Consider the following 21,823-nt stretch of genomic DNA (forward strand, 5'->3'; position numbering starts at 1 on the left):
CATCATATTTAAATTTCTTTATTTATTTTCTTCCAAGGTACAATCTCCCAAGCCATTAGTAAGCGGTGATTAAAAACAAATCTTTTGATTTTGTCAAATAACCAATATAATACGAGAACCAACGAAAGATATTGAGGCCAGGCCCATCTTAATTCTTGTAATATACTTGGTATATATAGCACTTTTGTTTCTGGAACTTTCAAATATATTTCTATGTCCATTGTACGTGTATTGCCAATCTGATGTTTTATATACAAAGGATTGGCCCTATATATCACTGAAAAAAATATTTAAATGTTAAAAGAGTATTTTATGAGCTCAATTAATGTTTTTTATCTTTAAGCTGGAGCAGGTATATTGCACTTATTGTAAATTTAATTTAAGCCAATGATGTTGTGGTTAAGACCATGAAGCATAGCAACATCTGTTATTTTGTTTTTTTTTTATGGAGTAGGAGGAAAAACAAGTGTACAGGTCACCTGTTATTAAGTGATCACCGCAACCCACAATCTCTTGCAACACCAGAGGAACACAGGAGCATTGCTAGCCTTTAAGGAAGGTGTAATTTTCTTACTTATTTAGTGATGTTGAATATTTTTATTTTTCAGGTATTATTAGTACAAGACCTAAAACTCTAGTAGCTTGATTCACTACATCATTCTATCTTCCATGTTTAATTAACAAATAAAATTGGCTATTTGTTTTTTTTTAATGAAAATACGGGACAAGTAGGATATTCAGCTGATGGTAATTGATACGCCCTGCCCGTTAAAATGCAGTGCTACTCTTTCTTGATTCTTGAAAAACCCAAAAATTCTAAGTGGCACTACAATTGCGCTCGTCACTTTGAGACATAAGATGTTAGGTCTCATTTGCCCAGTAATTTCACTAGCTACGGCGCCCTTCAGACCGAAACAGTAATGCTTACACATTACTACTTCACGGCAGATATAGGCGCCGTTGTGGTACCTATAATCTAGCCGGCATCCTGTGCAAAGTAGCCTCCTATTGGTAACTGGCTTTTTGTATAGTATTAACCTGTATTGAGATATAACGATATACATATATATTATTATTTATGAACATACCTTCTCTGTCTACATAATTTTGTACGATAAAATCCTGGATATTTGTTTGTTGACGATTGTCAATGTTAAAAATTGATACATTGTATGTTGTATCTATAAAATTTCTCCGGCATGGCAGGTGTGATGTTTGATACAGCTCCAGGTTCCCATAATATGCGAGTCTGTTTGATGGTGCGGCAAAATCCTTGTTAATTAGTGCTACACTTTGCATTTGTAATGGACATATTGTCTGAAATGTATTACTCAAATTAAGCAATTGCCTAAGGCATCAAATCTGAGGGGGCACCAGAAGAAGCACCAAAAAAAATCCGTCCTTAGGGCATCATGTCTCACTCTCACGTCACCAAAAAAAGTTTCAAGGACTAATTTGAAAATTCGTGCGTTTTAAGTTGATATAGAGCCTGAACTAGAGTCATAACCCCACTCCACATTTTTTCCACATTAGGGAAACCACAGTCATTTCCCTAATGTGGAAACAGTCCTGCCTATATTTTTATTGCTTACTAGCTGACCCGACAGACGTTGTTCTGTATATAATAAATAAAATAATGTTTTTATATGAATTTGTCAATAATATACCATAACATCAAGAATTACTTCGTAAAATATGCACACTGCTGTCGTAATGAAATTGTTTCACAGCAGAACTGTCAAACCGTCCGTCAATAAATTCTCTCATAGAAATTATGTATGGACACATCAAAGGAAAAACAAATTTGTTGTTTTTATTTAATTTAGCAGCATTTTCCTATTTATTCGCCTTTTAAACCTTCTCTGGACTTCCACAAATAATTCAAGACCAAAATTAGCCAAATCGGTCCAGCCGTTCTCGAGTTTTAGCGAGACTAACGAACAGCAAATCATTTTTATATACATATATAGATAATTACAAATTGCTCAGCGGAACGTTCTTTTTCAAATTAAAAATATAAAAAAATGAAAAAAGGATAAACATGATATATATCCATATTGTGCATAGAGTCCGATATGTTAAAAACGTTAGACGTTAATACTATCTTGCGTGAATTCAATGTTCGGAAAATCCGCAAGGCGCATTTCAATAAATAAATAAATTAGGCTTTGGTCTTTATTGTTGTCGCACCTACTGCACTTCTAAAATACGTTACATCTCATCATCTTATTTTACAAAAAACTAATGTTTTTAGGCGGTAAAGGTTTAAAGACCGATTCTTGTTGACATACAGATAGGGGGGCCCATAGGCATGGATTACTTAGGGCATCAAGTAGTCTTAATCCGTCACTGTCAATACAACATTGCCACATTATCTCTGGACCTCGATGGAACGTGAAGCGGAACGTGAAGCCCCCTTCCCGTTCCCCTTTCACCCCCTCGTGCACGTCCTGTTGCGTCAGTACTGTTTGCAGTTTCACTACCGTAATGTACATGTGTTAATTTCGTGCTATCACTACTTTGTTAGGGTTTTGTAGCCAAATGGCAAAATTCGGAACTCTTATAGATTCGTCATGTATCTCTCTATCTGTCCGTCCGTATGTCACAGTCACTCTTTCGAATGTATAAGAACTATACTGTTGAAACTTGGTAAGTAGATGTATTCTGTGAACCGCATTAAGATTTTCACGTAAAAAAAAAACAAATTTTGGGGGTTCGCCAAAGTTATACTTAGAACTGAAACTCGAACAATTTTTTACATCAAATCCATACGTGTGGGGTATCTATGGACAGGTCTTGAAAAATGATATTGAGGTTTCTAAAATCTCAGATCTTGCTTAGAGAGACACTTCCAAAGTGGTAAAACGTGTCAACTTCTAAAATAAGGGAAAGATAAAACTAAAAAAAATATATGAGGTACATTACTATGCAAACATCCACCGAAAATTGGTTTGAATTTACTTGCTTTACAATTTACATCAATCTCTAATACTGAAAAAATAATCGTTGGTTACTTATTTACAATAATAATATCATAGTGATGCTTGTTTGTTTTGCACACCGTACAAAGCGACGATGTGACGTCATCGACATCAGGTCCAGATATAATTTGTAACTTGTAGTACATACATGAGAAAACTTACCGTTAAATATAAATCTAAGCCTATAAGCAATGTAATCGATGACAAAGTATGTTCTATAGGTATATTTAAACTTAACTTAAAGTTTATCATATCGACTTTCCTATCCTTGTTATAGTCATATTCTTCAATCTGAAATCAGAAAACACTAATTAAATTGATTGTTTTTGCGAGATAGTTAAAAATGGGTAATCATTGCACACTAGATGGTATGTTGTGATTCCTGCTGACAATTACATTTTAATTTATAACTAATGCACTGTTGATTTTGTTTTCATATTCAATTTGAGTGCAGGGGAGATTTTTATAATAAGTTAAATCAAATCATAATCACTTTATTCATGTAGGTCAAGGAAATAACACTTATGAATGAAAAGTTTTCTTTTCTTTTTAGATTTACCGCCACTTCGCAAAAGTTTGAGCTTTAATGAGAAGAAGTGGCAAGAAACTCATTGCCACTCTGTTACATCAACATTTACAGTTTCATCCTATTACAAATCATTTCAACTACAATAAATGTAATGTGAAGCAATAAAAATGAGAAATGTGAAATATGCACTTAATTGTCCTTACAATTAGGTAAAAGTGGTTGGTATTTATTAATGAAACATGCCTACTTCCCGGAACATCTCTAAATATTGTATGTTAATATATCGATTTTGTATATGTTCCCTAGTGTAGATTAAAAATGTAGATGGACCAATCTTCATTAATTTTCGGATAATCTTGAAGAATGAAGAATGTTTTGTATGTCCCACCCAGACTTTGAAACAGGATCGAATTTGCAACCATTTCTATATAATTATTCAGTTTTATTTTATGAATTTTTTTATTTACCTGTACTTCAGAACAGTATTCCTGATTATTCATTGGCAACGCTTTCATTTCACCACACACAATGCTAAAGCTTGCATCTTCAGTATCACCGATAAACAAATACTCATATGTTGAACGCACAGTTGGTTGCTCATAGAAATAGTTTGACTTCAGCCAAAAACCTAAAATATCGAAATAAGATTTCGTTACAGATATTAATGGGCAACTTGCCCCGGATATCCTCGTTTACTGTGCCCTTATTTTGTATTCGGCATGGGTTCAACCCCTTTTGAGAATGTTTTATAGTCGAACATTCTGGGCTTTTGTGAGTTACGGCCGTTCCTAATATACTATCTACATATAGAGATAACTTTTAGAGATTACTACCTTCTACTGTCAGTAATTAGCTGTCAATAATCTGAGGCTGTCCCAATATACCCGATAAGTCATTCTTATCGCCTTATATTGGGACGCGTGAATTGCAATTTCCATACAAACTTCTATCGCTGGTAAGCTATACGGCGTCCCATTGACAGACAGCGTGTACGGATAAGGTGAGTTACCGTCGATAAGTTTATTGGCACAGAAAAGTCTCAAGAGATAGACTGAATATTGGGTACGGCCGTTAGTCAACTACACAGAGACCTTTTGAATTTCACATTCACAATTTTCTATCTAGCCGGCTTCCTGTGCAAAGGAGCCTCCCAGTGGTGCGGCCACGGCGCCTATTTCTGCCGTGAAGCAGTAATGTAGCTAGTGAAATTACTGGGCAAATGAGGCTTAACATCTTATGTCTCAAGGTGACGAGCGCAATTGTAGTGCCGCTCAGAATTTTTGGGTTTTTTGAGAATCCTGAGCGGCACTGCATTGTAATGGGCGTGGCGTATCAATACCATCAGCTGAACGTCCTGCTCGTCTTGTCCCTTATTATTATAAAAAAAAAATTCTATCAACGTCAGAATGGTTCAGATCTTAAGTCTCAAAGGCTATATTTCACCGGGACACCACACAGACAAAGTCATGACTCGTCCGAGCTGGTCGCGCCACCAAACGAACACCAGGTCAGTAACTCCCTATAGAGCTGTATACATTTTGTTGGTAACGGCGACTGGTTGCGCCACCGTGGTGTCCCGGTGTAATATAGGCCTAACGGTTTGTTATTTTTAAGTGATATGCGTCAATTCTGAGATTAAATATAGATAAGACATACCAAAGATATACGATCCATGCGTCACTCGGACGGTTAGCTCATTTGGTAAGAGCCGGAAACCGAGAGGCGCGGGTTCGAGTACCGTATCATCCATGAACTTGTAGATTGGTACGACCTTATAACCCATAATCGTTACCTGACCAATGAGCATTCAGGTATTCCCACATTCACCTCAGTTGATTGAATGAATTGTTTGCATTGCAAATAGCTATTAGCGGTCTACTGTATTTAAAGGTTTTTCTTGTATGAACGTGTTCTCGACCGTTATTTCACTGAGATTTTTTAATTACCTTACAATAAACTCGTGGACCTTATATCGCTATAGAAGAAACTGTTATAATATTTAAAAAAATCTAGTAAATCTTTATAAACTGATATAAAATCTATTTTTACTATTAATACATACATACATAAAATCACGCCTCTTTCCCGTAGGGGTAGGCAGAGACCACTTCTTTCCACTTGCTACGATCCTTACATACTTCTTTCGCTTCGTCCACTTTCATTATTCCTTTCATACATGCTCTCCGGTTTAGGGTACTCTTGACCTGGCCTTTTTTCAAGACGTCCCTGATTTGATCTTGAAACGTCCGCCTAGGTCTACCCCTTCCAACACTTTCATTCACACTGGCCTTATACACTTTCTTCGTCAATCGTTCTTCATTCATATTTTTACTATTAAAACCTTAGAAAATGTATAGGCATGAGTCTAGATAAGACTATAGCTGTTAGGCAGCGCATCAAAACACGCCAGGTTTATTACTTTAGTGTGCACACACACTTGTCATGTATGAAAGTTAGATTACTTTAAAAACTATAAGTCGTAGCAACATACTTCCAGGGAATGTTTTGTAGGAAATTGAATTAAGAACATTTCGGCCTTTGGCAGTTTTTTCATAGCTTTGACCGTTTTCATGAAAACTTTAAAAATTGGGGCACAAAATAGGGGGAAAGTGGGGAAAAATGTTTCTCGACGTGTTTCTACTTCTACATTGAGTTATGTATGCCAAAGCTATATATATATATACCAAGTTTTAAGCTTTCTTCCGGATTGGACCGTATTTCAAGCTTGAGAATGAGCCGTACTAATAGAAAACAACGACATTTAAAAAGAATGAAAAAAAAAATACATAATTATTTTATTAACACTTAGATAATTTATACGTCTATACCTATAGAGCCAACGCAACGCATTACAACAGGCCAGGTTTATTACTTTAGTGTGCTTGACAAGCTACGTCTTACACTTGCGATAAGTACCTATGTCACTTTGTTTTAGAGTGCGTGCGTTGCTGAAAAGGACGTTAACAGTTCGCCTCTATTTTTTCGACGTGTCCACACCTGTTATAAAATTAAATTATACATCTCGATAGACTGTCTATCTAGACGTATAAATCATCTATCATTAAAACATCAAAGGTACTTGTATTTTGTCAGTAATTTTTAAATATCTCTGCTACTAATCCTGGTTAGATTACAATGCTAAAGTTGTATAAATATTGCATTGTTATCGGTCCTTGATACAAGTGTAAATCTATAAGTACTTAAAGTGGGTGATAATCACGTAGAATAATTCCGTTACATCCATAGATGAAATGTATGAAAAGTATTTCATTTAAAATACGCATTAATAATAATAATACCAAACTAAATATTCATACCAAAGAGTTACCCCCTTATTCGTAATATTCTGCTAACTTAAAGCATTGCAAATTCTCACTCTGTCTTCTTCTATTGACCTAAGTCAGAATGAGAAAAAACACTCCTAAGCGGCTGTTTAAAGTAAGCGGACCATTATGAATAAGGGTGTTACAATATACTAGCTAATAGACAAACAATTCCAAACGTCTAGATAGACTCTTGCTGTTAGATAACCAATGAAAACTGGCCAGGAACATTTCATTATGATATTTTGCTGACTTATTTGAAAATAATTTATTAATATTAATAAGCTAATTTACACCAAAATAATTTTATTATTAAACACTTACATAATTTATACGCTATAAACATATATTTACTAGCTGACCCAGCAAACGTTGTATTGCCGATATTAAAATCGCGATACAAAAGTAACTGTTGATCGTAGATGGGTGAAAATTTGAAGTTGTATGTATTTTTAATGCTGACTCATAATCAAAAAAAAAAAAATGACAAAATAATTAAAAAAAAAATCGTGTGGACCACCCTTAACATTTAAGGGGATGAAGAATAGATATTGTCCGATTCTCAGACCTACCCAATATGCACTCAAAATTTCATGAGAATCGGTCAAGCCGTTTCGGAGGAGTTCAATGTTTAACACCATGATACGAGAATTTTATATATTAGATAGAGCCACTTGCTTTTAAAGCATTACAACGTACAGCTACGTCTTACACTCGCGATTTGTATGACACTTTGTGTTAGTGTGCGTGAATTGCTCAAAATAGAGGTTAGTTCTACATTTTATTCGACGTTTTCACAGCTGTCATAGTCTATCTAGACGTATAAAAATGATCTACGGCCGTTTTCAATAACCTCTCTATCCTCAGTTTAACTTACAAATCAATCCTTTTACGCTTACTAACATTTCAATTAACTACCGGCATTGGACTATAACTATATTGGACATAACTATGGATAAAATAAACGATTTTGGGAATAAAGCAAACACCCTCAGGCTCTTTAATTATAATTGTTTATTGTACGATATTACATTGTAATCCATATTTTATATTAAAAAAAAGCCCGCTGAGTTTCTTGCGCCCATTCTTCTCAGGTCTGAGGCAGTCTCTTTTGAATGGGTGGTAGTTTTTGACGTTTCAATAGGTGATTTTAAATCCTATTTTGAATAAAAATATTTGAATTTGAATACATAGAACTTATCATTAAATGGTGACAGCATTAGTTTTTGACGTTTCAATAGGTGATTTTAAATCCTATTTTGAATAAAAATATTTGAATTTGAATACATAGAACTTATCATTAAATGGTGACAGCAATGTAACTAGAGATACGATATTGGAAACGGCCGCTAAGCAATTTCCCTTGTCTATCTGCACAATGTGCAGAGGCGACGATACTTTGGTAAAATTAATTGTGGTTGGAGATACCGAAGGTAAAAGATCGCGCGGTGGATCTTCTACAAGATGGACTGACCAAATTCAACACTCGTCATCCAAATTCTTGACGGTTGTGGGTGACGTGTTGGACTTAAACAGTCAGATTTTACCAGTGGGAGACTCCTTTGCACAGGATACCGGCTAGATTATGGGTACCACAACGGCGACTATTTCTGCCGTGAAGCAGTAATGTGTAAACATTACTGTGTTTCGGTCTGAAGGGCGCCGTAGCTAGTGAAATTACTGGCCAAATGAGACTTAACATCGTAGGTATGTCTCAAGGTGACGAGCGCAATTGTGGTGCCGCTCAGAATTTTTGCGCTTTTCAAGAATCCTAAGCGGCACTGCATTGTAATGGGCAGGGCGAATCAATTACTATCAGCTGAACGTCCTCCTCGTCTCGTCCCGTATTTTCGTAAAAAAAAAATACGTTGCAAACCAGAGCATAATATTATGTATCAAGTAGGTATCTAAATAGCTTTTTACTGCTAGCTACCTGGGTAGATACCTACCTTCATACCTATAAATTAGAAACTGCAAATAAATATAAATTCTTACCTCGGCTTTTATGAGCGATGAGAAATGGTAACACTATATTTAAAATCGTTGTCAATAATGTAAACAACATAGCCCTTGAAAGAAAATAACTTTTGTATTCTATTACCACAGCGTCACTGTACATCTTAAATAACCCCATTATTGAAGTTGATTCAATTGTGTTTGTATTTTACTAACTTTTAAAAATGGGTAAAGCTTAAAATTATTTATATTTAGACTTGTATCAATGCTTTGGGATCGGTACCTATAACACTGACGATGTTGCTAAGCAACCAAATGCCAATCAACGACAAGAGATTATGCAGTACGAAACTCTATGGCTGTACTACCTAACTACTAACTCTATGACCTGTGGGCAAAGTTATTATAATAATTTAATCTTAGATAATTTATAGGTATCTAAATAGACTGACAGCCGTGAACACGTCGAAAAAATAGAGGCGAACTGTTATCGTTTATTTTCAGCAACGCACGCACACTAAAACAAAGTGACATAGGTACTTATCGCAAGTGTAAGACGTAGCTAGTCACGCACACTAAAGTAATAAACCTGGCCTGTTGTAATGCGTTGCGTTGTCTATAGGTATAGACGTATAAATTATCTAAGTGTTAATAAAATAATTTTGTATTTTTTTTCATTCTTTTTAAATGTCGTTGTTTTCTATTAGTACGGCTCATTCTTAAGCTTGAAATATGGTCCCATCCGGAAGAAAGCTTAAAACTTGGTATATATATATAGCTTTGGCATACATAACTCATTGTAGAAGTAGAAACACGACGAGAAACATTTTTCCCCACTTTCCCCCTATTTTGTGCCCCAATTTTTAAGGTTTTCATGAAAACTATGAAAAAACTGTCAAAGGCCGAAATATTCTTAATTAAATTTTCTATAAAACATTCCCTGGAAGTATGTTGCTACGACTTATAGTTTTTAAGGTAATCTAACTTTCAAAGGTGTAAACACAGGGAATCCAACCTATTGTTTTATAGAATACGAGGACAAACGAGCGTACGGGTCACCTGGTGTTAAGTGATCACCGCCGCCCACATTATCTTGCAACACCAGAGGAATCACAGGACCGTTGCCCTTAAGGAAGGTGTACACGCCTTTTTAAAGGTACCCATGTGGTATCGTCCCGGAAACACCGCACAAGGAAGATCATTCCACATATTTGTAGTACGTGGAAGAAAGCTCCTTGAAAACCGCACTGTGGAGGACCGCCACACATTTAGATGGTATGATATCCTTACTTGTGGCGTGTCGTGCAAAGGTGAAATTCGGCGGCTGGAATGAGGTTAAACAGCTCTTCGGAACACTCCCCGTGATAAATGCGGTAGAAGACACACAGTGAAGCGATGTCTCTACGCAACGCCAAGTGATCCAGCCGTTCACAGAGCACCGGGTCTCCGACCATTCGAGCTGCTCTGCGTTGCACGTGGTTAAATGGATCGAGCAGATACTGCGGTGCACCAGACCAGAGATGACAGCAATATGAGCCCGGACCTGCGCTTTGTAGAGCACTAGAATGTTCGCCGGCTTGAAGTATTGCCGTGCTCCATTAATGACGCCCAGCTTCTTTGAAGCTGGCCCGGCACTGGTCGATGATTTCCCGAGAGAGACCTGCACCAGTGCTGTCGTCTGCATAGCAATGTATGTTGGAGGTGTCCAAGATGTCATTGATATGCAGAAGAAACAGCGTGGGAGATAACACACAGCCTTGTGGCACTCCAGCGTTGACGGGCTTCGGGTTCGAGCAATAACCGTCGACAACGACCTGTATGCTGCGGCCAGATATCCTGCCGAGAGATCCCAAATTGCTTCTCTGCTTCATATGAATTATTTTATTTCGCACGAGATCTGCTCCGTTGTGCAACATTTCGATGGAGTAATCCGCATAACTTCGAGCTCCAGGTTTTCTTCAGCTCCGTCTGTTTTTACTCATTTTGTCATCCAACTGCTATTAATAGAATAATATGGGTTATCTACTTGTATACCTACAGCAAAAACAACCCCCTAAGGGTTTTGCGAAAGTGTATACTTACCACATTATTTTAAATTAATAAGCGAAACTTAATACACGTAATGAATGTCGATTGAAAGATAAACCATATTTTCCTTCGTAACAGGACCTTACTACAGAATGGTAGAAAACAAGAAAAAAGTAAGCAAACGTGATATATCGAGATTTAAACGAAATAGGCAAATTTGTACAAGGTTGGCTAATTTGCAGCGTTATATGGTACTATTATGTAATGACAATTGAAAATCTCGTTAAATAGAAAATGCAAACTAGTCTAAAGAGATAAAAAGCGGTTTGCAAATTTAACACTTACCTTTTGTCGTGGTCAACTGCTATGAATGTTTTGCACACAGTATCAGCTTACTGGCATTGTAATCGTACTGACTATAATAATAGGGGCCATGGAATTGTAATATGATTCCAATTATCATTTTCCAACGTATTATGAAGGTATACTTATTTAGGCGCGTTATGAAAATATTATGAGAGTGAAATTATAAGATGCGCGTGCATCACTGTAACACAAAAGTAACAGGGTGAAATTGGTTCCTAAAATTTTCTGACGTTTGCGACATTCGTTAGCTAGTTAGTTAGGCTAAAGAAGTATATCTTATTGCGTGCATACATAAGTACACACACACTTTTTTTAAATTGAAAAGGAGGACAAATTAGCATACGGGTCACCTGATGGTAAGTGATCACCGTATTCCCTTGTAACGCCAGAGGAATCACAGAAGCGTTGCCGAACTTATAAAGCTTCTAATATACAAATGAACTCAAAACCCGAAATCACATTGGTGGCGGGCGAGGATCGAACCGGGGACGTCGTAGTGAGAGTCAACGGTACTACGTATTGCACCACAGACCCCTATCAAAGACTATATAGAATAGAAATAATTTAGAATTTAAAAGAGTGGCAATGAGTATCTTGCTACATCTTCTCATTAGCTCAACCCTTTACGAAGTAGCGGTAGATTCAATAAGAAAAAATATTTTTTTTAACATTCATAAGTGTCATTTCCTTGTTCTACATGAATGAAGTGATTTTGATTTGATTTGAATATATAGAAACTTAAATTCTCAGGTCCTTCATAATTGTAGAATGCCTTCTGTAGTAAGCCCATTTCATTGAAATCATTTGATTCAAGGAATCAAAAACTATCGATAACATTTATGAATTCAAATTCAAATACAAATATTTTTATTCAAAATAGGATTCAAAATCACTTATTGAACGTCAAAAACTACCACTCATTCAAAAGAGACTGCCTTAGACCTGAGAAGAATGGGCGCAAGAAACTCAGCGGGCCCTTTTTTTATATAAAAATCTGGTTTACTTTTTTCCCAGTCCGTGGTGTCATTAAGAAAATCGCTTATGCTGTAGTAACCTTTCCAACACAAACGTTTTTTAACAATTCTTTTAAATTTCGTAACACATTTGTTTTGTACATTTTCTGGGATCATATTGTAGAAGCATATACATCGCCCAACAAAAGACTTACTAACTCGACCCAACCGAGTAATAGGCATAACAAGTTTATGTTTGTTCCTCGTGTTAACAATATGAATGTCACAGTTTCTAGAAAATTCCTCAATGTGCTTATGAACATACAGAATCTCCACTGTTAAGAAAAAATTCTGTGATTTAGGTACCTATTATGTGTCTTAGGCTGTTGTTGCATCAACTAATTTTAGTAATAACAAACAATTTGTTAAAGTACCGGTAAAGCAAAAAATGTGTTGCACCATTTGACAATTTTTAGATGACGTCATAACTTTAACTTTTAACCGTAACCGTCCAATCTTCGCCGGTTAAAGCTATTGTAAATGTAAAATGGCTAAATAGCGACCTGTCAAAAGATTTTAATAAATATTCGATATTTCACTTTTCAACTTTTACTTTAACAGTGCCCAGGAATACCACAACACATTCCGTAGTCTACGTTAAAGTCAGCGTTACTGTTAACGTTAAATTCGCCTTAAACTTTAACTGTAACAACTAATATGATACAACCCATTAAATTGTTATTGTTTTTTCAATTCTAATATTTTGTAGAAGGATGCAAATAGGTACCTTTAATAAGTTAAGGGTTTATATTTATTGCATATTCTATCTGATGTTAAGTTATTATTGCAATTCTAAGCGTTTTCTAAACAGACATTTAACCCAAGCGCTTTGTTACTCTCCAGTACAATGATCACAGACAATGCTTACTTGAAACAGGTACGGCGCTTGTGGAACATGATATCATAACGGTGGATGAACCCGAATGCAGAGCCTGGTATATAAAGAAAATTTTATTGCGCATAATCCACATTTGCTCGGCTATAAGCCTAGAGCACAGTCAAATTGGCGAAGATAATACAAAATTATTTTTTCATATGGCGGCCATCGAAAAGCCTAATGTAGATAAAACGCCTTCCATTATGACATCCAGCATAACGGGCATGGGTCTTGGAGGAATAACAGGGTTAGCCACAGCTCTGAATACTCTTACTTGTAACTGTGAACAGCAACTCTCGATTGCTGGCATGGCGGTTAATTATGTACCTGGATTGTCATCCAACTACAACATTTCCAGTTTCTGCCACCGTCCCGGTCAAACTCGTCGTTGGCCAATGCAGCGAGCTGGACCGACCGCTCAGTGTAAAGTTGGACGATCTCATAGCGCTGGCGCCCTACACAGGCTAAAACATTCATCGAGGAATAGTCCCAATACACAGTACGCGCATAATTTGATATGCAAGCTAGTTGACCAGAACGAGCGTAGAAGACGATTGGATAGCATGGAGCTGATCCCACAATGTTTCTTTTCACAAGACCCGCTAAAAGTGGAACTGACGGAATTTTATTCTAAAGAAAACTCCAAAGATCATCATACTGAACAATATGACTTGGTGCACGATAAAATTTTTCCAAGTCCCGTATTACGTAGAGGGCAAAAGTTCCTGTTTGCAGTCCGATTTGACAGGATAGCTGATAAACAGCTAGATATAATTTATATTGTTTTTTGTAATGGTGAGAATAACTATAATATATTTTAAATTTTTTTAAACTTAACATGTCCGCATAAATTGGTTTCATTCGTTTTAGGTCCTAAGCCAAGTATCACCAAAGGAACTCGAGTTGTCTTACCTGTGGACTGGAATACACATCAAGGTGTGTTTCAACATCCTCGTGACGTAATAGGATCAGGAATTGGGATGAGTGTAGGTTTACCACGAACGCAAGATGCTAGTACAATAACAACATCTGCATCTGTTGGTCCAGTCAACAGTGTTCGAGAAAATTCAAATTTTGGCGTCCGTCGTAGTTCCATTGGTAGTGAACAAATGCCTGTGCCATCAAGTCCGCTGAGTCCCCAACCGAATGATAAGACACCTACTGAACGATGTTGTAATAATCAGCAAACAGCTCAACCACAAATTATACCACAATCTGCAGCTAAACCTGTAATATTATCTCCTGTGAGCGATGGGGAAAAGTGGAGCTTAGGAATACATCGACTTGATGGAAATACAATAACGTTTGAAGTTTATATCCCAGCAACTGCTCCTATAGGTCTATGGAATTGTTGGGTACAGACCAATCGCCAAGGACAGCGTGAAAATAGAAACGATTTTAAGTGTGACGAAGATATTTACATAATATTTAACCCTTGGTGTCGTGATGATACTGTTTATATGGAAAACGAGGACTCAAAAAAGGAGTACATTTTGAATGATCAAGGGAAAGTTTGGTGTGGTACATGGCACCAACCAATTGGCCGTAAATGGATATTTGGACAGTTTGATGATGTTGTACTACCAGCATGTGTCTATTTATTGGAACGTAGTGGCTTAGAGCATTCGGAGAGAGGAAGTCCTATTAAAATTTGCAGAGCATTATCTGCAATGGTAAGTAGTATCACGTTTACATTATACAGCTAATAGAAATCTAAATATTCATAAATTGTAATCTATGAGATTTAATTTTTAGGTAAATGCAACAACTGACGAAGATGGTCTCATGGTGGGACGGTATGACAATGAATATAAAGATGGTGTAGCACCTCATGCTTGGACGGGCTCAGTAGCTATTCTTGAACGGTATTTAACAGATGGAGGCCGCCCCGTTGAATACGGCCAATGCTGGGTGTTTTCAGGGTTGATAGTTACTCTATGTAGAGCATTAGGTAAGTTTTTCAAGATACACGTATTGTATATTAACTTCCACTTAGATAATCATTTTATTGATACAAAATTTTATTTACAGGTATTCCATGTCGTTCAGTGACAAATTATGTGTCTGCGCATGACACGAATCGTACATTTACAGTTGACAAATTTTTTGATAAAGAAGGTGTTGAAGTACCGAATGGTCCTGATGAAGACTGCTATGATTCTTGTTGGCACTTTCACGCTTGGAATGACGTATGGATGCAAAGACTTGATTTGCCACAAGGTAAAACAAATATATTTTTTAATCCTTAGCGTTCCTTATTCAATAGTCTTCATACTTATAAACGTAAAATTATAGGTTTTGGTGGATGGCAGATAATTGACTCGACACCACAAGAAGAAACTGATGCAATATATCGTTGTGGACCAGCTAGCCTAGAGGCTGTTCGTCGAGGAGAGATTGGCTTTCAGTATGATACCGCTTTTGTGTTTTCTGAACTTCATGCTGAAATATCACATTTCCAAGAAGTAGATAGCTCGGCCTGGGGTTTTATTAAAATGACTTCAAATCAGAACCAGTAAGTAAGAATATAGTTAATAGGTGAATGAATCTAAATTATATGTGTAATATTTTATTTATTTTTTGTATAAGAGCAAGTGCAAATGGGCAAGTGGTTCACGTGATGGGGAGTAGTGAGGCAACCGCCCATGGACATCTTCAGCACCAGGGGCAAGATATGCGTCGCTGGCCTTTATGGAGGAAATATGCTCTTTTCTTGAAGGTCCCTAAGTCGTATCGGTTCGGATAAACAGCAGCCGGTAATTTTTTCCATAAAGTGGCTGTGCAAGGTAAGAAATTTCTGTATTTAATATGACGTGTTCTATTAACAGAGTTGGTCGCAAGGTTGTTACAAAAAATCCTACCTTGGATGATGACGAAGGTGACACCGATCTTCTCGATATAACGCAAGATTATAAGCCTGCAGACGGAAATGCGGTTGATCGGCTTTCGGTGATTGCTGCTAGTCGTGGTTTCCAGAGACTTCAGCAGTACTATGACAACCCTAATCGTAGCCAGGAAGATGTGACTTTTGATCTGATGGATATAGAAATTGTACCATATGGACAACCATTTGACTGTATTATGAATATACAGGTCAGTGAATACTACCAAGATATAATTTTGATACAATTTCTCTTAGTTTTTCAATACATAATCTATTTGCTCTGTGTTGCCCCGGGGCATGAAAACAATAGGGAAGTCGCAGACGTGGTGAGTAAGGGGCGACTATAGGGCATTTACCAGTGGTAAACATTTACCCTTGCATAGGATGCCGGATAGAAGGGTACCAAAACGGCGCCTTTTTATGCCGTCAAGCAGTAATGTGTAAACATTACTGTGTTTCGGTCTGAAGGGCGCCGTAGCTAATGAAATTACTGGGCAAATGAGACTTAACATCTTATATGTCAAGGTGACGAGCGCAATTTAAGTGCCGCTCAGAATTTTTAGGTTTTTCACGAATCCTGAGCGGAACTGCATTGTTATGGGCAGGGCGTATCAATTACAATCAGGTGAAAGTCCTGCTCGTCTCGTCCCTTATTATCATAAAAAAAATAGAAAGGGTAATTTTTTATTTGGGTTTCGTTACAAGACTTCAGGTGCAATATTTTTACTCTAAGTGGATACCAAACTAATCTTTGATTTTTATTTCATAGAATAAATCCACAGAAGATCGAACAATATTATGCGTTTTGACTGCATCGTCTTGTTATTATACTGGAGCAGTAGCTTCCCGGCTGCGAAGAGCCCAAGGAGAATTGATCATAAGAGCTGGACAACGAGAACTATTAAAGCTACATGTCTCGCCTCAGGAGTATATGGATAAACTAGTCGACCATGCGATGGTTAAGGTTCACGCAATGGCTTACGTAAAACAGACTAGCCAAGCATGGTCCGATGAAGAGGCGTTTCCATTGCGTAAACCGAAGATGCAAATTCAGGTAAATAAACTGTCCAATATCCTGAAAACTTACCCAAATGGATATCTGATAACGATTATGTTTCAGGCCAGAGTCCAGCCTTCTGTTGGCCAGGAGTGTACATTGCTGTTTACTTTCCAAAATCCACTGACCGTACATCTGACTGATTGCTACTTCTCCTTTGAGGGTCCTGGAATTCAAAGGCCTCGCCAGGTGGGTGTTTTACATATAAAATTATTAGTACAAAGTACTACCTACGCGCCTCAATAGGGCTACTGAAAACCCAAACGCTGGCAGCTTTTTCGGCCAACAGATCAGCCTAGCTACCTTGGCCTGTGGGGCCCAGAGGCGTGGAGAATGCATAAAGTACTATATTCGCGCCTCAATAAGACTACTGGAAACCCAGGCGCTGGCAACTTTTTCGGCCAACAGATCAGGCTAGCTACCTAGATAACACTGAAAATTTTTAGAAAATGAAAAACGGATAATGTAGAAAGTTGATTGACATACCAGTCTGCAGTAACTGTCCTTCTATCTTTTAGCACAGCTGTCGCGAAATGACTTTTCCGACCAAAGAACGAGGATATCAGCTTTTTTTCTTGACTTCTTCCTTTCTTTATCTTAGTTGGCCGATCCTCGAAAGGAAACACCCACTGAGCTGATTGTCGTTTAGTTTCGGGTTCGTAGCAATATATCCAGCTTTCATCACCTGTGACGATGTCAAATACAGCATTTGACTCACCGCTGTTGAACTTATCTAACATTTGGCGACACCAGTCTATGCGAAGGTGTTTCTGGTCGCCGTTTAAAGTATGGGGAATCCATCTGCTACAAAGCTTCCTGACGCCTAAATGTTCGTGTAATATTTTTAGAACTTGACTCATACTCATGACAATGCCTAGGCTTGCCCGTATCTGCTGATAGGTCACTCTCTTATCTTCCTCTATCATGCGTCGCACAGCACTGATGTTATCTTCAGTAGTCTCTGTTGAAGGACGTTCCTCACGCGGAGCGCAGAAAATATGTAAAGAACCAGGATTCTGACTACGTACTTTCTGATTCATAATACCAGTTTTTCTTTTATTTATTCAAACAAAACAAATCTTATAACTGTTTTTATAATACTATGACTAGGTACATAAAATTAAAACTATAATTACGTGGAAGCGTACCATTCTGGCAGCATTTCCGAGTTGGATAGCTAGGCTAATCCGTTGCCCAAGATAGCTGCCAGCGCTTGGGTTTCCAGTAGCCTTATTGAAAGATAGTATTTTGTACATCCTCCGCACCTCTGAGCCCCACGGGAAAAGTAATTGATAATAACATTTATTAAAAATTAATTATTAATGAATACAAGTTCATTTTAAAATGTTCTCAGGCACGGTTCCGTGATATCAAGCCTGGCGAGCTGGTCACGTACCAGGATAAGGTAATTCCCCGCCGTCAAGGGGATATTCACGTTGTTGCGACATTCTCGTCCCGCCAAATCGACGATATATTCGGGAACGCGGTGATCAAAGTAAAAGGCTAACAGGAAGCAGGGTCCGAGTCCCCTCCGCTGGTGTCTCCGGTAGAAGAGAGCTCGGGCCCGACTACTCGCACGGTGCACATCGATATTGACTGTTCCTTTGTATCGTATTACATACCAGAATCACAGCTATATGTCAAAGAAGAGGAAGTTTCTGTCGTTAAAAGCACAGAGCCATAGTTACAATTGAGTTTATTTAGCGAACATAATCGAACCGGCACACTAAAGGATATTAAAATATTGCACTATGGTTGTGGGTAGTTTAAGAATATATTTATCAGTTGCTTTGCTAAGAGAAATACTGTTTTGGGTGTGAATTTTTTGTCAATAATTTATTTTGGTAATTATATACTAAGTTAAGCTAATATTATTTAACCATCTGTTTGTTGTTGGTGATTTTTGTACAATTGAATGTACCTTTTTAAATTTTCTTTGATATTTGTTTTAAATTGTTATTTTTGTACCTATGCACAGTGTGTTTTTGAGATCTCAAAAATAAATATTCACTGCAAAATGAGTTTCATTTCAACTAGTACGCACAATATAATCCCTTATTGAAATAAAATTCAAACCACTGAGCAAATGAGACAACATCTTATGTCCCAAGGTGACAAGCGCACAGAGAGTTAGCACTGCATTGTAATGGGCAGGGCGTATCAATTACCATCTCTTGAACGCCCTGCTCGCTTCTTACTACTTACTATGAGTTTCTTGTATGTTCTCCTCATGAGCTCTACTTTTTCCGAACATATGTTAGATTCAGTACGAGAGGCACACTGAAATGATCGGGAATAGAATATTTCTGATTGAGTTACAATAAAACCTTTTTTAGAATTTGAATACTGGTCTTTTAGACCCTTATGACATTCATACAATAAAATAAAAAGTTCAAAATCAAAAACTATGTTGGTTTAAAGTTGACACGTCGTTGACAGAAATGGAGCTCACGCGTGAACATTTCCGTGCCATAATTTATCACAATTTTCGTCGCAGCTTATCACAAGATAAATGTCTCAGCGAACTAGTTTCGATTTATGATGTTGAAGCACCGAGTCAAACGACTATATACCGCTGGTATGCCGAGTTCCGACGCGGTCGTGTGTCGCTCAACACTGTTTCTTCTGCAGGTCGACCAAGCACAGCGGTCACGCCTGAAAACATCGCAGCTGTGCGAACTATTGTATTAGTTGACCGTCATGTGACATACGAGCAGATTCAGGCTGTTATCAGTATCGGAATGAGTGCAATTCAATCGATATAACATAATGAACTTTGTGTAAGAAAGCTAGTTTCCCGATGGGTACCCCACAATTTGTCCGAAGAGCAAAAGGCGGCTCGTATAGATTGGTGCCGGAATACTCTGCAACGCTTCAACGGAGGGAAGTCAAATGCCGTTTGTAATATCGTCTCGAGTGACGAATCATGGATTTATTCATACCAACCTGAAAGAAAACATCAGTCAGAAGTTTGGGTCTTCGAAGACGAGGTCTAACCAACGAAAGTGGTTCGTTCCCGCAGCGTGTCAAAGGAAATGGTCGTTACGTTTGTCTCGAAAAAGAGGCATGTTGCTACAATTCCTTTACAGGATCGCAGAACGGTTACCGCTGAGTGGTATATCACGGTTTGTTTGCCAGTAATGATAGCCGAACTCCGAAAAAAATAACCCGAAAAGTCGCATCATCTTACATCACGAAAATGCGAGCTCCCATACGGCTCGGAATACAAATGATTTTTTGAAGCAGGAAAACGTTGAGCTTATGGGCCATCCTCCGTACAGTGCTGACCTGAGTCCAAACGATTTCTTTACATTCGCTAGAATGATAGATTTATTAACGGTCAACGGTTTGAAGACCCCGAAGCAGCTGTGGAAGAGTACAAATCAGGCATTTTGTCAATATCAACTTCAGACTGGAATTACTGTTTTAATGATTGGTTTGTACGATTGGAAAAGTGTATTAAGTTGAACGGAGAATACTTCGAAAAACAATAAAATACAATTTAGCTATACCGTGCATGTGGTTTTTCTTTTTCCAGATCATTTCAGTGAGCCCCTCGTAATTTAAAAGAAAAATTTATTACGATGAAAAATGCCATTCAAATTTGTCTTTTACCTGTTCTGTGGAAATTTGCCCTGTTTGAGCTGCTACCCCAGAGTGTAGGCGAAAACAATAATTACCTTTTACCAGTCAGCAGTAGTATCTTCGAAGCAGTAGCTACCAATGATACCAAATTTTGATATTACGCACCAAACTGTGACTCGACCTGAGTGAAGTTGTCTCTCGTGAAGTTTTTCCTGCTGCGACTCTTATAACTCATGTTCTACTTTTGATCCTCCTGAGATGTGAAAATGTATTCGTCTCTGAAGAGTACACCAGTAGGAGGTTGCTTTCCACAGGATGTCGGCTAAATTATAGGTACCACAACGGTGCCTATTTCTGCCGTGAAGCAATAATGTGTAAACATTAATGTGTTTCGGTGTGAAGGGCGCCGTAGCTAGTGAAATTACTGGGCAAATGAGACTTAACATCTTATGTCTCAAGGTGACGAGCGCAATTGTAGTGGCGCTCAGAATTTTCGGGTTTTTCAAGAATCCTGAGTGGTACTGCATTGTAATCGGCAGGGCTTATCAATTACCATCAGCTGAACGAGCTCATCTCGTCCCTTATTTTCATAAAAAACAAACATCGTGAGATAGTGTCCATTAACACAAAAAATAGTTTCACATGCTATTTTTTTTTCGAATGAAGTGTTGCTATCTTTTGCGGTCCGTTCTTTTTCTTTTAATAGTTATCTTAAAATGTTTTAACCATAGTAGAATAGATCTTTTAGCGATCAACAGTCAACACACTATACTGCTGTGATTGAATTATCACGCCAGAAATTAATTTCTTCCCAAAAAAGATACTGCTGTTCTGGTAGAACCATGTCTTAAGCCATGACTGCAAAGAGGATGTAAATATTACGTTATAAGAGGCGGGACTGCCTAAGTAAAAATTGAAATTTAGTATGAAACTTGCTTTTACAATTGGGTGACGAAGTATAATCCAGCTAAGTTTGAAAGCGAACATTTGCATAAAACGTAGTGGATTATAGCCGGAATCTGTCAATGACTACACGTTTCATAGAATCGAGTGAATCGCTTTGTTCTTAGAGACCTTCGCTAGGCTGGTAGAGGCGAGACTAAACAAGGAATACCTAAGTAAAAATAGAAATTTAGTTGAGCATGAAGATTGAGACGTGCAGTCTGTGTAATAAGTTTAGAAATAGTAATTACAATTGGGCGACGAAGTATATAATATTTATAT

At 37.6% G+C, this 21,823-nt stretch overlaps 2 protein-coding genes across 4 annotated transcripts; one reads left to right on the forward strand and one right to left on the reverse strand.

Annotated features, from left to right (window-relative positions):
• Nucleotides 1-8: 8 nt before the first annotated feature.
• Nucleotides 9-10,737, reverse strand: LOC126968976 (transmembrane protein 231). Of its 3 annotated transcripts, none has more exons than XM_050814235.1 (5): nt 10,604-10,737; nt 3,978-4,138; nt 3,144-3,272; nt 1,089-1,317; nt 9-277 (listed from the first exon to the last, which is right to left on the reverse strand). In XM_050814235.1, exons 2-5 carry the CDS (start codon nt 4,023-4,025, stop codon nt 9-11), a joined length of 675 nt encoding a protein of 224 aa, XP_050670192.1. In that variant the 5' UTR covers nt 4,026-4,138; nt 10,604-10,737. The 3 variants fall into 3 exon arrangements, with proteins under 3 accessions (XP_050670192.1, XP_050670190.1, XP_050670191.1); XM_050814233.1 differs by lacking the exon at nt 10,604-10,737 and adding an exon at nt 8,829-9,064; XM_050814234.1 differs by lacking the exon at nt 10,604-10,737 and having other exon boundaries at nt 3,978-4,545.
• A 2,341-nt stretch (nt 10,738-13,078) lies between these two features.
• On the forward strand, nt 13,079-18,998 carry LOC126968895 (hemocyte protein-glutamine gamma-glutamyltransferase-like). Its single transcript, XM_050814045.1, has 9 exons — nt 13,079-13,868; nt 13,944-14,746; nt 14,829-15,024; nt 15,105-15,293; nt 15,369-15,588; nt 15,902-16,166; nt 16,727-17,011; nt 17,078-17,203; nt 18,369-18,998. The coding sequence occupies exons 1-9, from the start codon at nt 13,232-13,234 to the stop codon at nt 18,519-18,521; spliced, it is 2,874 nt and encodes a 957-aa protein (XP_050670002.1). The 5' UTR covers nt 13,079-13,231; the 3' UTR covers nt 18,522-18,998.
• The last annotated feature ends 2,825 nt before the right edge of the window (nt 18,999-21,823 follow it).

Source organism: Leptidea sinapis, chromosome 17 (genome assembly GCF_905404315.1).
Source record: "Leptidea sinapis chromosome 17, ilLepSina1.1, whole genome shotgun sequence".
Lineage (NCBI taxonomy): Eukaryota > Metazoa > Arthropoda > Insecta > Lepidoptera > Pieridae > Leptidea > Leptidea sinapis.